Raw genomic sequence first — 18,385 nt, forward strand, 5'->3', positions numbered from 1 at the left:
ACTGTCTTCCAGTAGGAGATGAAGACAGCTCTTAAAATACCAAATGTGAGCAGAAAACAAGTACAGATTTAAAACACAAATACCAGCAGAGAAATCTACAAAGGGCTTGCCAGATCAAACCAAGGGAAAAATCTGAAATATCATTAGCCTTTCCCATAACCTTGAACACCTAGCACATAACACCTTTCTATTCTCATCTCAGAAGTTATAAAAAATAAAAACAGTAAGATTTATGAAAACCAGAATTGGAATTGAAGAAGGATTTAGTTTCCGGGCCCGGAATAACATAATGAGAAAAAGTTCAGGGGTTCACCATGGTGACTCAGTGTGGATAGCTCTGCAAGGCTGTTGTAAAACCCCTACCACGGTGACAAGGAGAGACCAGGCAGAAGAGATGGGTTGCAATCTGCATTCACTGTGGCATTGCCTTCTGTGCTAAAAGGCACCATGTATACTAATGGCTTTTCAAACAGCTAGCTACTTGATGTCTCTTTTCCTTACGTGCAGCAGATTTCAGTCCTCCCTTTCTGGGAAATTCGCTAAGTATACATGGTGCCATGAACGGTCCAATGGCTGGGCTGCAGCACTACTTCTCCGAGTTGATGCAACATAAACGATGAAAACAGTCACATCTTTGCTGGTGCTTATTCCCCACCTGACTCTTCAGAAATGCAACTGGAGTCTTTGCTCAGTTTCCTGCACGAAAACCTCTCAAAAAAACCAACGCTGAGAAAGTACCTCAAAATAACACATTATCATCATCTGGAGGAAAGAAAAGTCTGGGCGCAGAAGCCTCACTGACTGCAGGGCTTTCTGCAACCGGAAAGAATATTTCCAGGACCAAACATGACCCACGGCCACCAAGGACTGCAGCTCAACCCCACTCATGAGTTGATAAGTAAGCCTTTTAGCCCCCAGAGCAGGCCAGCTTGCCTAAATGGTACAAGGAAACTTTACATAATATGATGCTGACCCCACTCTCAGAGAGAGTAACTCAGTGGCTACTCCAGGTCTTCACAAGTTTTCCCCCGTGAAACGGTCACCAGGTGCCCCCCTCTTCACGTGAACGGCGTCCAAGTCAGGCTTCTGCCAAGACACATGGCTAAACCTCATCTATCCAGCCTCGCCAATATTCAAGGGAGATTCCGTCCTTTGGGAAAGTTTTACCTCGACAGACCTCAAAAACAAACCCAGGATTCAGCAATCACCTCTGAATCGCCTTCTCTCATGTGTAAGGACAGACAGACGCTATCAAAGCATAAAATTCCAGTCCGAACCTCAAACCTAACGTGGCTGACCCTCCACGGATGACACGAGTTACCTACCACCTCAGCAAAAAATGGGACCACAGAGAAACGTGTATTTTGAAGCACAGAGTATGAAACTCGGAGGCCGTTACTGACATCTTTTCACCATGAACCTTGCCAAAAATGCAGACCATCACTGCCTAGCCTTTGAGACATACAGAAAAAAATTCCAATAGGAAATTACTAGTTGAGAAATTTCTGAAGTCTAGCCACGCTATGCACACATATTGCACAATACTGCCATGAGAAGTATTTTTTTATTTAACATATTGCTTTTATATTGGGTTTAACAAAAGCAGAAAGGCAAAGTGGGTGCCCTTGAATATTAAATGGAATTTAATATGTGCTGACTCAAAAATGGAAAAACTCCACAAGTGAGAGCAAATACCTTAAGTATCAGCATCACCCCTGAACACACAGCTTTTAATGACTAATAGCTCGCTCTCCCATTTCTTCAAAATCAAACCAGAGTCCCAACCTCCCAAAAGTCACTAATCAATTCCACTGATCTTACCTTAAGCAAAGCACACAATCGCCATTTTTTGAGGGAGAAAGAAAAAAAGTTTTACCTACTTAAGCCAGCACAGTAAGATCATGATACTTTTTTTATAGTCCTTACTTTCAAAATATTTTGGGTTTCATTCCACTTATTTGTCCATTCCTTGGTCAATTCTTGAACCTAAAAGAAAAAACATACATATGCCATTGCTCCACAAAAAAAAATTACTTTGATTTTCTTCTAGAAAGTTTCCAAACTCTTACAGATTATGGAAGAATGTACAATACCTTTTTATAATTAGGTAGCAATGCCTCAAAGAACCATCACCAAATATAAATCAAACAAGCTGATCTTACCCTACAACCTATATCATGGCAAACGAAAGAATAGAAAAAAATGTGTCAAGTTACCTAGGGTTTTACAGCAGTCTTTTCCAAGGTGTACTTCAATAAAAGCTGCTTCCTTGGATATTAACCAAAATTACAAGTTCAAAGATGACAACACCCCATTACATGGGTTAATTTTTCCTGACTATACTTTAGGTCCTAAGAAATGGTGATTTACTTTACTTTCTAATTAGATGTGATGATTAAATCACCTTGGAAACTGCAGTTTTCTTTTAGGAGATAATCTGCTTTTGTAGCTAATTAATAGGGTTTATAAATCTCATTCTATCTTTAAAAAAAACAAAAAAAGGCGGCTCTTTAATTGACTCTTAGTAAAAGCAAAAACGTTTTGATAAAAATCAGCTTCTCGGGCTTCCCTGGTGGCGCAGTGGTTGAGAGTCCGCCTGCCGATGCAGGGGACACGGGTTCGTGCCCCGATCCCGGAAGATCCCACATGCCGCGGAGCGGCTGGGCCCGCGAGCCATGGCCGCGGAGCCTGTGTGTCCGGAGCCTGTGCTCCGCAACGGGAGAGGCCACAGCAGTGAGAGGCCCGCGTACAGCAAAAAAAAAAAAAAAAAAAAATCAGCTTCTTTCCAGTCTGCGGTAACTTAGGGGAGAAAATATGCCCCATTGTCGAACACAGCAGAGTTGGAAATTGCTTCTCAAAGTTAATGAAAATATTCTGCTAGTTCCATACAACTTTTTAAATGACCTTAGTGAGTGATTCATTAAGAAGTAACATGATACCTGATTGAGAGGTAGGAAAAAAATGGAAAATTCTGTAAAATGAATACACTTAGGGCTAAAAGAAAGTGACCTCTGAGGGGCACAGAGGGGGACACACCCTCCCAAGGCCTTTTCCCTCCTGTCCTTCAGCATTCCTGCCTCCTACCCATCCAACAGCAGACACCATCCCAGTTCAACGGACTGGTCTTCCCACCAGTAAGTTACCCTATTTAACCAGGTCCAAGTGAAGGCACAGAATACACTGGATTATAGTCTCACTGCTAAGAGGAAGATACTTCCCACAGGCCATTAAGTAATATAGATGGAAAGGGCGTGGGTCAGCAACCTCCATGAAAGACCACGTTCGTTACTGACAAGAAATAGAGGAACTGGAGTCATGGTTTATCCAGAGCAAAACCAAAACACCTCTCACCCACCTGAATTCATTCAATGGGCATTCGTTTTACCCCTCAATTTACCTCAAACAACTGCAGGAGTTCTACATTACCATTGTTTTCAATAAAATATCTTAGCTAGTTACTAATGTCAAACCTATCATGTTCTTGGAACAAACAAAAGAAACAGGACTGAGCGTGTCTAACTCTGACTTTTGCTCATTTGTACTGGGTAGGCAAGGAGGCCTTCCTTTCATCACCTGAGTGACGCCAGCCCCACAGCCTCTACCGCAAGAAAAGTCACCGGGCTTTTTGTTCTGGAAAAGCTTTCAGAGAGGGAATATTCTTACGCCTCCTCTCCCTACAGAAGGGGAAAAGACTGGGGTGATGAATTTACTAATTTATAATAATCAGTTAACAGATGCTCTTTGGCACTTTATCTGAGAAACACAAAGCATTTAACAATAAACGCTGCGGCATTTCAACAGATAAGTTCTCCCTGAAGAAACGCAAGCCAATTAATCCTTTTCCAATTCAATCAAATAATCTAGCTTTCAACAAATCGTAAGTAGGCCTTGAGTTTCTTTCACTACTGAACTTAAACCAAATAATCTTCATTTATAAAATTAATTTAAAACTGCAAAGTCTGATACCACCTCTAACAATGGGACCAGTTGATAAGATTTATAGCCAAGCAGATGGCAAACAATTTTAAGAGGTCGGCAAAGACTAGATGAAAATTTAGAAAATGTTATGAACAAGAGGGACAGTCATTTCTGTCCCAGCAGGTATAATGCATTCAAATTAAAATGTTTATTGGTTTCTATTAACTTGCTAGGTATTTCTGAAAACTATTAGTAAGAAACAATTTAAGACTATACAGACATTTCAAAGCCCTCAAAATGAGAATCTGAAGTACTAAAATACAAAATGTCAAGAGAAAAATAGGGATTAAGAAACTAAACTTTTCACTAATGCTATTATCAGCAAACTAATCAGCATAATTACCCAGGGAAGTGTCAACAGGTTCCTAACTACAAACCAATTTATATCTTCAATATTGTGTATTCTTGAAAGAGCTTTACCAACAGAATTCAATTTTCTTTCTCAATCTGTTTTAACCATTCAGCACAGTGAACAAAATCCACTCCAAAAATGTTATTAATGCTGTTTCTCCTTTTACAGAGGGTTATTTTTTTTAAACAAAAATAGTATAGAAGTAGATCAGCCATGAAACTAGTTTTCAGAAAGCACCAGCACACAAACAGTGGCTTCGGCCCAGAACACCCACCCTCCCGCCTCAAATCCCACCTCGCTTAAGATCAACTAAGCATCTACTCGGAGTATTCAGTGATTCCCCAAGTGCTGCACTTCCCTCTGGAAAGTAAAAACATGACAAAAAGCTCCACTCTGGTCGTGGTAAGGCTATGGGGACCACCACCATGAACAAAGCCTCCCTCTCCCGAAGGCCGGGGCTGCCTCACTGCCGTGTGGGACGGCCCACGTGTGAATCTCAGTTGCTGTTAACCATCGTGTGCCAGAAAACTCCCATTTATTAAGTCACAGAGAACATGAAATGCACAGGTAGTCAACTGCTGTGCTTCTTTAAAAATGGGGTGAGGGCGGGCGGAGTGTTAAGTGTCATATAGAAACAAAATGAGTCTCAAACAGCAAGTACTAAAAAGTATGCACTTAAAATAGTGAAAGCTATGATTTTCTAAAAAAAATAACAAGTCAAGGTATCACTTACTCTGGCTTCATTCTGCTGAAGTTTCTCCTCCATGCTTAAGGCTGTGGGAGAGTCCAAGAGGGCAATCTACAATGTAAACCAAAAAAGACAGAAGCAATTAGTGAGCATCAGTAATCTGGAGGAAGGACCCAGCCATGATATTGTAAATTATCAGAATTTGCCAAATAAACTATGAAACAGAGGTAAGAAGTATTGTCCCACACCCCCCCAAAAAAAGTGTCAATCATCACTAAATCTTTAACCCATGGGTTTCATTTCTCATACTATTCAAAACCACGGCATCCTGGTAAAACTACATCTGCAACACAAATCAGCAAAGAGAAGGAAAAAGAAAAACATGTAACATACTGACATTTTATCAAACTCAAACACAGTCTAAATCCCTAGATCCTGAAGGATTCGTCTGTTTTGAATGTATACAAAGTACACATTCAAAAAGGAAGAAGCATAAGTCTTGCCCAACCACAGGCTTCTGAGATTCATCCACACTGACACGTGCAAATGAAACTCCTTTATCATCAGCGCTGGATCACATCCTGCGTACAGCATGACTATACCACAACCTGTGTGTCCATTTCCCTATCTGTGCTGCGAAGGTATATAAAGACTGACATGAGAATGATAAACATCAAATTCAGGTTTGCCCTGGGGGGACAACGCAGGCAGAGACGGGAGAGGCCAACACAACCAGGCGGGGCGCACGGGGGCTCCAACTGCCTTTGTAACTCATAACCTGAGAGGCAGGGACACGGGGCTCCGGACAATGTCACAAGAAAAAAAGGAAGGGGGCCTCCCTCCCTCCCCACAGGCAACCTCTCTTAGCCAATCTGCTATGTAAATGTGCAGTTATTCTGGGCGTATGCGAGCATGTTTGTGTTGTTTTTCTAATCATCAACAGCAGGGACACTCTTCTGAATATTGCCTTTTTCACTTCACAAACTATCTTGGGGAAAATTCAGTACAAGTCAGTCCACTTGATTCTTTCTAACAAGTCCAATTCCACTGTAGAATACTCCATGGTGTGGCTATGCTACAATTGATGTCCGTACCTTCCTTTTAATGGACATGCAGTTTTTTCTCATCTTCTGCTTTACCAGCGAAGCTACAGTGAACATCTTACACCCGTTGCCTACAGTATGTGTGGCTGTGTATCAAGAGAGCAAACTCCTACAAGGGCATGTGTGAGTCATCTACATGTATGATTTTTCTTTTAATTGCCAAGGTGTCCTTCGCAGAGGCTGTCACATTTTTTTCATTATTATTTACTTTTCAATTTCTATTCAAACAAATATAACCCATGAGGTGGTCATCTTCGGCTCAGTTAAACATTCAGACTCACAAGACACGGTAGGCCAGGCTTGGCATCTGTCTGCTGGGCAGAAAGCAGAGCTGCGGCAGTAAGGGCAGGGTCGCAGCCGAGCCCAGGAGCTACTGCCTTTGACCCTCCTGAGAGGTCCAGATTCAAACGGGCACATGGTGCCCACCTTGGCTGAGAAGCCCAGGCCCCACAGGAGGTAGCGTCTCTTGTAACAACACCAGAGGCACAACCTCCAGGACCCACCAGGGACAAACCCAGTAACAAGAGTCATCACCCACGGGGAAACCCCGAGCTGCGGTTTCTCACAGGAGTTTACAAACAGTTCATCCTCATGCAGCTGCAATTCACCTGTTAGGGGTCACTGTTATCATCAGAGATGCTGTCTGGTGATGAAGCTGGCGTCCCACTTTTACCTGGTTTACAGAGAAGGAGGCCAGCTAGTTAACCCTTAGTAAAGTCATCCTGAGTGAAGGGAAAGAGCTGTGTTAACTCATCACCACAACGCACCCCCGCCCCGCTGCACCTCGAGGGTCATCTTGTACACAGGTGGTACTCCATAAATGTTTTCCACTGAAGAAGCACCAGTGGCAGGTGTTATGACTGCATTGCTTATTAGATGGTTGACAATTTTCAGAACAATTAGTAACCCCTTTATAACATGGCTAATTGTGCAGACACCGCTGTTAGGGATTTTCGTCTATAATCAGAGCCCAAACATTCTGACCATTATCATCAACTCGGGAGACAATCACTGACTCAATGTACGCATACAGACGATTATTTGGGGGCACGTGCAAAGAAAGACCTACCTAAGTCCTTTTAAAAGACATCTTTAGTAACACTAAACCATTTCCAATTAAATTATTCCTTGCAAGGTGTCTGTTTAGAAGACAAATGTTCAGGGTTAAATAATACTCAGATTAAATAAGTTCCTGTGTTAAACCAAGAGGAAAACTACATCAGAACGTCAGCAACGTCAAAACCACCAACAGGCAGCCACCTCATGGCTCCCACCTGTGCCCACACACTGGGCGATCAAGTGTTTTATCTCTGCCCAGCTGATGGGTGGAAAGGACATCTCCTTGAGGTGTAATGTCCATGCAGTAAAAGACAGAGCTTGATGATGCTCTCCGTATCTACGTGCGTGAATATACTCATTGCTTCAGATCTGCACTGACCGTATTGCAAGTGACAGTAAGCACACGTTCACAGGTTTAGAAGCCATTTCGAACTCTCTCTTCTATGAACCACGCTCATATTCTTTGTTCATTTTTCTGTCAGGTTGTGATCTTTTTTTTTTTTTAATAGAAGCTCTTTTCATAATAAGGAAAGTAGTCTTTTGTTGTATGAGTCGGCAATCTTTTCTCCTGGTTTGTACTGATTAGAGCAAATTTCCACAATGTCACGTAAATGTGCTACGTCCTCACTTATTCTTGGCCCGGTGAGCACTCACGAATGAGACAGAGAAGTTAATGGTCCCCGTGGCGAGGGTGTGGTCTCTGTCTCCTGCCATCTCCTACAGTCGTGTTGGGTTTTTTTTCTTTTATGAAAGCTGACTTCCTATTTGATTTTAATTATGAATTGCACTCTCTGTCATGATAAAGTGCTTTTTCTAAGGCTCACATCACGCTGTTTCTGCACTGTTCTCTCTCCCCCTGAATTACCTGGTAGGCCTTTGCCCATTCTCACACACACCGTATCACCTGCTTTGACTGTGACCCTCTCTGAGATGTACCTATCTTCAAAGTTTACACGTAAGGACATTTCTATTATCCGGCTATTATTTGAAGTGTATCTGCGACTCCGGCTACACAGTGAGAAATCCATCATCCTTCCACCTCCTCTTGCTCACTTGTGGTCTTTGTTTCCTGGACTGTTCTTGCTTAGTTCATTTCTATACTGTTTAATTTTCTTGTTATCTTCAGACACATTCAAGAGGGAAGAGTTAACATTTTTCTCTGTGCCAAATTCAAAGCAGCAGTCTGCTTTGAAATACAACAAAAGAGGACATGTGAAAAGACAAGATAGCCAAATGCTCGACTTCATGAATCATCTGAAGAGTGCAAACTAGTCATTCTGTGATACCATGATGCTCCAACAGAGTGGCTACGATGAAAAATAGACAATACCAAGTACTGGCAAGGACCTGGAGCAACTAGAACCGGCATTTTCATATACTAATATAAGTTGGTATGACAACTTTTAAACATCATTTGGCAGTATCTACTAAAACGGAACATAATGTACCCCTTCTGACACACCAACTCCACTCTGAGGTATAAGCCTAACAGAAATGCATCTGGACATTCTTGAAAAGGCAGGCAAAAGAAAGTCCAAAGCAGCAGTAATAGCCCCAAAAAGCCCATCAACAGTAGAACAGATGAGTTGGGACAGACTTGTGTGATGGAATCCAATACAGCAATGATCATAAATGGATCGACAACTCCATGTACCAACGTGGATGAATCACACAAACGGTCTCGGATGTAACTTGTTCACTGGTGTTCACTGCACGGCACACTCTCACCAGCCCATGGAAGGCCCTTCAATTTGTCATTGTTCTCACTTCCCCTTTTTTTCCCCCCTCTGTCCTGCAACTCTGCTGCCTGTACCCTGTCACCTCCCCAGCCCTCATCACGGGCCAGCACCCTAGTACCTCTGCAACCCTTGGGTTTCCCATGCCTATGTGTTCTTTTGGTTTTTTTAAATACACCAAAAATATTTTTATTCAAAATTTTTTATACTCAGCAGCTCAAAATTTTTTATATTCAACAGAAACAGAGATGGCAAATTCTATGAGGCTTCATATTCAACTAAATTCCAACTCATTAAAATTGGTTTTCTTTTACTTTAAAAAAATTATCATACAGTAAAATTGACTTTTTGGTACACAATGCAATGAATTTTAACACAGGTCTAGATTCACGCAGCCACCACTACAATCAGAACACAAAACAATTCTCCAGTCCAGAAACCTCCCTCCGTGCTCTTTTTGCTGTCACAACTTCTTCCCACCCCTAACTTCTGGAAACTCCTGATCCATCCACTATCGCTAAGCTTTATGAGAACGTCACATAAATGGATCTTCTGACACTGGTTTCTTTTTCTCAGCATAATGCGTTTGAGACTCATCCAAGTTACTGGTGTATCAATGGCAGTTCTTTCATTTTTATCGCTGACTTATTCCATGGTATGGATATACCACAGTTTATTTACTCATGCACCACTGGAGGGCCATTTGGATTGTTTCCAGTGTGTGACATTTCTGTGTGAACTGAAAATTTCACTTTTCTAGTGTAAACACCCAAGAGAGGGACTGATGGGTCATATGGTGAGCGTATATTTACTTGGTAAGAAACTGCCAAACTGTTCTCCAGAGTGGCTGCACCATTTCGCACTCCCAGCAGCAATGTATATTTGCTCTCCAACCCCATCAGCACTTTGCCAAGTGTGAGTGCTTTTTGAATTTTAGCCATTCTCATAGGTGTGTAACGGTGTTTCATTGTGGTTTTAATTTGCATTTCCTTAATGACTAGTAGTGATGAACAGTTTTTTTCCATTGGTTTCTGTATTTTTTTTAATTTTATTTATTTTTTTATACAGCAGGTTCTTACTAGTTATCCATTTTATACATATTAGTGTATATATGTCAATCCCAGTCTCCCAATTCATCACAGCACCACCACTCCCCAGCCACTTTCCCTGCTTGCTGTCCATACATTTGTTCTCTACATCTGTGCCTCAATTTCTGCCCTGCAACCTGGTTCATCTGTACCATTTTTCTAGGTTCCACATGTATGTGCTAATATACGATATTTGTTTTTCTCTTTCTGACTTACCTCATTCTGTGTGACGGTCTCTAGATCCATCCACGTCTCTACAAATGAGGCAATTTCATTCCGTTTTATGGCTGAGTAATATTCCATTGTATATATGTACCACATCTTCTTTCTCCATTCATCTGTCGATGGGCATTTAGGTTACTTCCATGAACTGGCTATTGTAAATAGTGCTGCAATGAACACTGGGGTGCATGTGTCTTCTTGAATTATGGTTTTCCCTGGGTATATGCCCAGTAGTGAGATTGATGGGTCATATGGTAATTCTATTTTTAGTTTTTTAAGGAACCTCCATACTGCTTTCCATAGTGGCTATATCAATTTACATTCCCACCAACAGTGCAAGAGGGTTCCCTTTTCTCCACACCCTCTCCAGCATTTGTTGTTTGTAGATTTTCTGATGATGCCCATCCTAACCGCTGTGAGGTGATACCTCATTGCAGTTTTGATTAGCATTTTTCTAATAATTAGTGATATTGAGCAGCTTTTCACATGCCTCTTGGCCATCTGTATGTCTTCTTTGGAGAAATGTCTATTTAGGTCTTCTGCCTATTTTTGGATTGGGTTGTTTGTTTTTTTTAATTTGAGCTGCATGAGCTGTTTATATGTTTTGGAGATTAATCCTTTATCCGTTGATTCCTCTGCAAAAATTTTCTCCCATTCTGAGGGTTGTCTTTTCATCTTGTTTGTAGTTTCCTTTGCTTTGCAAAAGCTTTTAAGTTTCAGTAGGTCCCATTTGTTTATTTTTGTTTTTATTTCCATTACTCTAGGAGGTGGATCAAAAAAGATCTTGCTGTGATTTATGTCAGTGTTCTTCCTATGTTTACCTCTAAGAGTTTTATACTGTCTGGTCTTACATTTAAGTCTCTAATCCATTTTGAGTTTATTTTTGTGTATGGTGTTAGGGAGTGTTCTAATTTCATTCTTTTACATGTAGCTGTCCAGTTTTCCCAGCACCACTTATTGAAGAGACTGTCTTTTCTCCATTGTATATGCTTGCCTTTGTCATAGATTAGTTGACCACAGGTGTGTAGGTTTATCTCTGGGCTTTCTATACTGTTCCATTGATCTATATCTGTTTTTGTGCCAGTACCATATTGTCTTGATTACTGTAGGTTTGTAGTATAGTCTGAAGTAAGGGAGTCTGATTCCTCCAGCTCCGTTTTTCTCCCTCAAGACTGCTTTGGCTATTCGGGTCTTTTGTGTCTCCATACAAATTTTAAGATTCTTAGTTCTAGTTCTGTAAAAAATGCCATTGGTAATTTGATAGGGATAGCATTGAATCTATAGATTGCTTTGGGTAATATAGTCACTTTCACAATATTGATTATTCCAATCCAAGAACATGGTATATCTCACCATCTGTTGGTATCACCTTTAATTTCTTTCATCAGTGTCTTATAGTTTTCTGTATACAGGTCTTTTGTCTCCCTAGGTAGGTTTACTCCTAGGTATTTTATTCTTTTTGTTGCAGTAGTAAATGGGAGTGTTTCCTAATTTCTCTTTCAGATTTTTCATCATTAGTGTATAGGAACGCAAGAGGTTTCTGTGTATTAATTTTGTATCCTGCCACTTTACCAAATTCATTGATTAGCTCTAGTAGTTTTCTGATGGCATCTTTAGGATTCTCTATGTATAGTATCATGTCATTTGCAAACAGTGACATTTTACGTCTTCTTTTCCAATTTGTATTCCTTTTGTTTTTCTTCTCTGATTGCCGTGGCTACGACTTCCAAAACTATGTTGAATAATAGTGGTGAGAGTGGACATCCTTTTCTTGTTCCTGATCTTAGAGGAAATGCTTTCAGTTTTTCACCATTGAGAATGATGTTTGCTGTGGGTTTGTTGTATATGGCCTTTATTATGTTGAGGTTAGGTTCCCTCTATGCCCACTTTCTGGAGAGTTTTTATCATAAATGGATGTTAAATTTTGTCAAAGCTTTTTCTGCATCTATTGAGATGATCATATGGTTTTCATTCTTCAATTTGTTAATATGGTGTATCACATTGATTGATTTGTGTATACTGAAGAATCCTTGCATCCCTGGGATAAATCCCACTTGATCATGGTGTATGATCCTTTTAATGTGTTGGAATCTGTTTGCTAGTATTTTGTTGAGGATTTTTGCATCTATATTCATCAGTGATATTGTTCTGTAATTTTCTCTTTTTGTAGTGTCTTTGTCTGGTTTTGGTATCAGGGTGATGGGGACCTCATAGAATGAGTTTGGGAGTGTTCCTTCCTCTGCAATTTTTTGGAAGAGTTTGAGAAGGATGGTGTTAGCTCTTCTCTAAATGTTTGATAGAATTCACCTGTGAAGCCATCTGGTCCTGGACTTTTGTTTGTTGGAAGATACTTAATCACAGTTTCAATTTCATTACTTGTGATTGGTCTGTTCATATTTTCTGTTTCTTCCTGGTTCAGTCTTGGAAGGTTATACCTTCCTAAGAATTTGTCCATTTCTTCCAGGTTGTCCATTTTACTGGTACAGAGTTGCCTGTAGTAGTCTCTTGGGATGCTTTGTATTTCTGTGGTGTCTGTTGTAACTTCTCCTTTTTCATTTCTAATTTTATTGATTTGAGTGTTCTCTGGGAGGGCTCACGCCAAGGAGAACTTCCCAGAATTTCTGCTGCCAGTGTCCTTGTCCTCACCATGAGACACTGCCACCCCTCACCTCTGCAGGAGACCCTCCAGCACCAGCAGGTAGGTCTGGTTCAGTCTCCTATGGGGTCACTGCTCCTTCCCATGGGTCCCGATGCGCATACTACTTTGTGTGTGCCCTCCAAGAGTGGAGTCTCTGTTTCCCCCAGTCCTGTCGAAGTTCTGCAATCAAATCCCAGTAACCTTCAAAGTCTGATTCTCTAGGAATTCCTCCTCCCGTTGCCAGATCCCCAGGTTGGGAAGCCTGACGTGGGGCTCAGAACCTTCACTCCAGTGGGTGGACTTCTGGTATAAGTGTTCTCCAGTCTGTGAGTCACCCACCCAGCAGTTATGGGACTTGATTTTATTGTGATTGTGCCTCTCGTACCATCTCACTGTGGCTTCTCCTTTGTCTTTGGATGTGGGGTATCTTTTTTGGTGAGTTCCAGTGTCTTCCTGTTGATGATTGTTCAGCAGTTAGTTGTGATTCTGGTGCTCTGGCAAGAGGGAGTGAGAGAACATCCTCTACTCTGCCATCTTGAACCAATCTCCCTGCCTATGTTTTTAAATTCCATAAATTTGATCTTATGTAAAAGTGACAGCAAGAGTATATACGACATGATTACATTTATATGAAGAACAAAAATAGGCAAAACTGAAAACCAACCTCTGCCTTAAGAAGTCAGGAGAGAGGTTACCCACGAGGGGAAGGGCAGGCAGTACTGGGAGAGGAACATGAAGAGGAGTTTCTAGGGCGCTGGTAACGCTCTGTTTCTTGATGGAATGCAGGTTAGATGGGTGAATGCGGCTTGTGAAAATTCACTGATACGTATACTTATAATATGTATAATTCTTCAATGAAGAGTTCACATGTATGTATATATACATATATGTGTGAATATAAACCACTACATATATATCTGTATGTCTGTAATCTATGTAGTAGGAGAAGCAAATAGTTGTCAGAATCTTTTGCCGTACTTAAATTGTGCTTTGAAACTCTGATACACATGGCATTCTGCATAGGCAAATAAAATTATTAAAAGTAGGAGCTTTTATTTGCCTGTACTTAAACAAATAACCCCGAAATAGAACTCTAATATGAGTAGCATTTTCAATGAATCATGGCAGCATCTGGAATAGGATACTGTGGGAACAGAGCAATGTCACTAGAAAAATTTACACTTAAGGACACCTGCTGGACTTTCCTGGTGGCACAGTGGTTAAGAATCCACCTGCCAATGCAGGGGACACGAGTTTGAGCCCCGGTCCGGGAAGATCCCACATGCCGCGGTGCAGCTAAGCCCGTGCACCACAACTACTGAGCCTGCGCTCTAGAGCCCACATGCCTAGAAGCCCGTGCTCTGCAACAAGAGAAGCCACCACAATAAGAAGCCCACGCACCGCAACAAAGAGTAGCCCCCGCTCACCACAACTAGAGAAAGCCCATGCGCAACAACGAAGACCCAACGCAGCCAATAAATAAATAAATAAGAAACTTGTGAATGTTACCTTTATTAAAAAAAGAAAACACTTGTTTATTTTAGTGGGCATCACAAATTTAATTAATTTTGGATAAGCCTGTATTGTCTCACAACAATTTTTAGCTTCACGGTGTGATAAATTATTTTAAATTGGACTCTTGTTTTTATTGTAATGTATTAAATTTATCAAAGAATTTTATCTTCAGTTTATCCTAAAACAGACAACTATCTTTTCCATCCTCACCCCCAAAACTACAGTAACAAAAATAATCCTTTAATGACTGTGGTGGTCTTTGGCTATGAAAGAAACAAGACAACAAAAGATCACAAAGTATAAGGCAACTGGCATATACAACACCTCTGAAGACGTTCCTCAGACAGAATGTGTAAAAGTTTTAATAAAGTTTTTCTGTCCATGTGATAAAGCTCCTTTCAAGGATTTCCTCAGTTTAATTTTAAAAGGCTGATCTTTCTTTTCTCATAACTTATTAACATATTAAGTACAAGAAGTTAAACCAAGAATTTTCCAAGTACTTCCCTTCACATGTAGTAGTCTGGATGATCCTTACACATTTACTTCAGATAAATGTTGTTAAAACATTGAAAAAAGATCCCAGTAACAAGGGGTATAAATAAAAATGACGATTGTGGCTCGTGTCATAAGTGATTCAAGCCTGACAACATCACGTGCAGTTGGACTCTTTGTGCTGACAGTTTCTTTTCACACACGGGAAAGCTCCACATCAAAAAGTACAATGGGGGCTTCCCTGGTGGCGCAGTGGTTGAGAGTCCACCTGCCGATGCAGGGGACACGGGTTCGTGTCCCGGTTTGGGAAGATCCCACATGCCACGGAGCGGCTGGGCCCGTGAGCCATGGCCGCTGAGCCTGCGCATCCGGAGCCTGTGCTCCGCAACAGGAGAGGCCACAACAGTGAGAGGCCCGCGTACCGCAAAAAAAAAAAAAAAACGTACAATGTACATGGAGATATTTTTAGGTGCAGAGCAACTCCTGACCCACTGCAGTCCACCAGCTTACGGGACGGCACTGTTGGGTGTGTTCCAGGACTCAGGAGACTCAGCAAGGTTCTCGGCCTGTCGATATTCTCACAGGTCAAACCACTCACGGGATGTCAAGGACTTCGAGGGCCATATTTTCCTGAAGGGAAAGCTGCTCTGGAGAGAGCAGTGTGCATTTAAAGAAAAGCTTTGGGTTTTTTTACTGATACACTTCAGACATCCATTCATGGGTTAGGAAAATGGGAAGAACTGTATCTTTGTTTATTTCTAACTCCAATTTAACCTAAATTTTCTTTTGTTTTTTTTTTTTGCCACACCATGCAACTTATGGGATCTTAATTCCGCAACCAGGACTGAACCAGGGCCACAATAATGAGAGCACCGAATCCTGACCACTGGACCGCCAGGGAACTCCCTAACTCAAACGTTTTGAAAAGTGCTCCTTGGAATCTAGAAAAATGGTACAAATGAACTTATTTGCAAAGCAGAAATAGAGACAGAGATGTAGAGAACAAATGTGTGGATACCAAATGGGGGAGGATGGGATGAACTGGGAGATTGGGACTGACACATATACACTACTATGTATAAAACAGATAACTAACGAGAACCTGCTGTACAGCACAGGGAACTCTCAATGCTCTGTGGTGACCTAAACGGGAAGGAAATCTAAAAAAGAGGGGATACATGTATACATATAACTGATTCACTTTGCTGCACAGCAGACACTAACACAACACTGTAAAGCAACTATACTCCAATAAAAGTTAAAATTAAGGGACTTCCCTGGTGGTGCAGTGGTTAAGAATCTGCCTGCCGATGCAGGGGACATGGGTTCAAGCCCTGGTCCAGGAAGATGTCACATGCCGCGGAGCAACTAAGCCCGTGCGTCACAACTACTGAGCCTGCGCTCTAAAGCCCGCGAGCCACAACTACTGAGCCCACGTGCCGCAACTACTGAAGCCCGCGTGCCTAGAGCCCATGCTCCACAACGAGAAGCCACCGCAATGAGAAGCCCACACACCACAACGAAGAGTAGCCCCCGCTCGCCACAACTAGAGAAAGCCCATGCGCAGCAACGAAGACCCAACGCAGACGAAAATAAATAAATAAATAAATAAATTTTTAAAATTAAAATTAAAAAAAAAGAATAAAGTTTGAACAGGGAAAAAATAGATAAATAAATAGAATTAAAAATAAATAAATGAAAAGTGCTCCTTGATTCTCACAACAGTATCCAAACCTAACAGCACGGACCACACTATGAGCACAGAATGCAGGTCGGTACGTGCACCATGCAGATTATAAGGAAGTTTTCTGTGAAAAACACCAAAGGGCAAGGCTCCTTCACGAAACCCCCAAGAGATCCTGAAGTGAGGCAGTTTCAACAATCAAGCAAAGGCCCAGGGAAATCGCCTGAACCAGGCCACAGGGATGTCACACGTGTCCCCGTATCACCATAACCACTTCTATAACAGGCAATACAAAACAGAGATTCAGGAAGGTGCTCAAACGAGTCTTTCATTCTGTTAAAGTACATTTTCAAGTCATAAAATGCTTGGGTAGAATCTTAAACATTACTCAAGCCCCTCGATTTCCTTCCACTAATGGAGATTATGTTGCTAATCCTATTGCATGCTAAATTTCCATCCATAATTGATAACTATTAGATAGTTAATCATTTTGGGGTTTAGTGGATAAAATCTTACACACGGAGCACATAATGAATGCAAAGGCCAACGGGAGCGTGCTGTAAAGGAGAGGCTGGCGAACTCATTCAAAGCTTTACTTAGCACTTATTTACTCAAATCAATACAACCACGGAGACAAGTGCCTCGTTAAGGTCTAGAAATTAGTGCCATTACTCAAAGAAAATTACCCATAAGTCTCAGAAAAAGTCAACCTGATTCCCTTGAGCAAGCAGCATTTTCAGCCTGGCTATTTCGGCTCGCAGCTCACGGATGAGCTTGACGTTGGCGTCCTCATTAATGGTAGGCTTGTTGATGATGTTTTTGGCTCTATTTGCATAGCGAAGAGTACTTAGGGTTTCTCCATAATTGACATCAGCAGGTGAAATGGCTGTGAAGAATGAATTCAAAAAGTAATTTATCCGGTGCTCCGTTTCATTTAACACAAAGTTGGTTTGTAATTTAAAAGTCAGATTAACCCCAGGTCATTGGATAGACTAAATATTCATTGCCACAGTCATGAATATTAAAAATTATCTAGGACCCATAGGAAAAGTGCTCACTATACCAAATTAAATGCCATTTCGCTCTTTTTAAGTTTAGAATCAGCCATCTAACCAAATCTCCTCTGCAACTTAGGGAGTTTTCTCCGTTGAAAATATAAGAAGAGGATTTCAAAACTATGTACGCTTCCAATGTAAAGTAGAAATTTAAATCCTTTTAAAAGTTCTGGCAAAACCTACCACCTGTAAAACTCCAGAGCACGATAATTTTTTAAAAGAGTCAGTAGATCAGCTAATTCTTTTCTGCCTAAAGCTCTGGTTAATCAATCACACCCCAACCCCGACAAACTTCCGGGCTTAAGTGACTACACAACCACGTCTGGGGTGCATACCCCCAGGTAGAGCCCTTGCCTCCACAGGGACTCCATGGCATGGGTGTAGGGAGACACGGGGACATGGAGAGGTGTCGGGGCAGGGGCGTGGTTAGGAGGGAAAGCATTTCTGAGTTCTCCTCAACAGTTACCTCCCCTTTGCACATTTTTTCCCTCTTTTCTGCTTCTTCCTGTTAATTAGTGAAAAGATAGACATATATCACTGTTATTATTTGCTAGATTTACTGGGCTTTTTCCTCTCGATTCTTAATTTTAAATTCCATATTTTCTGCTTTGAAATAGAAAAAAACAAAGTGGGGTTATTTTTACTCTATGTCCCTACAATGATTTTCTCCCACGAGTTAGCAGCGTTAGAAGTTTCTGTCCTGTTCTTTCAGCAAAGCTAAGAATCATTCCGCATGGACATCGGCTTGCATAACCAAGAACATGGCAAGTTAATG

The 18,385-nt window shown here is 41.3% G+C and overlaps 1 protein-coding gene across 2 annotated transcripts in view; it reads right to left on the reverse strand.

The window, feature by feature from the left end:
• Positions 1–18,385, reverse strand: part of KIF16B (kinesin family member 16B) — a 293,315-nt gene that overhangs the window by 221,889 nt on the left and 53,041 nt on the right. For both annotated transcript variants that reach the window (XM_082645904.1, XM_082645905.1), the window contains exons 10-12: positions 17,266–17,441; positions 5,064–5,129; positions 1,927–1,986 (exon numbers count right to left, since the gene is read on the reverse strand). In XM_082645904.1, the coding sequence (XP_082502030.1) occupies positions 1,927–1,986; positions 5,064–5,129; positions 17,266–17,441 (302 nt within the window). The remainder of the gene's footprint in view (positions 1–1,926; positions 1,987–5,063; positions 5,130–17,265; positions 17,442–18,385) is intronic.

Source organism: Mesoplodon mirus (assembly GCF_964341445.2).
Source record: "Mesoplodon mirus genome assembly, chromosome: 15".
NCBI lineage: Eukaryota > Metazoa > Chordata > Mammalia > Artiodactyla > Ziphiidae > Mesoplodon > Mesoplodon mirus.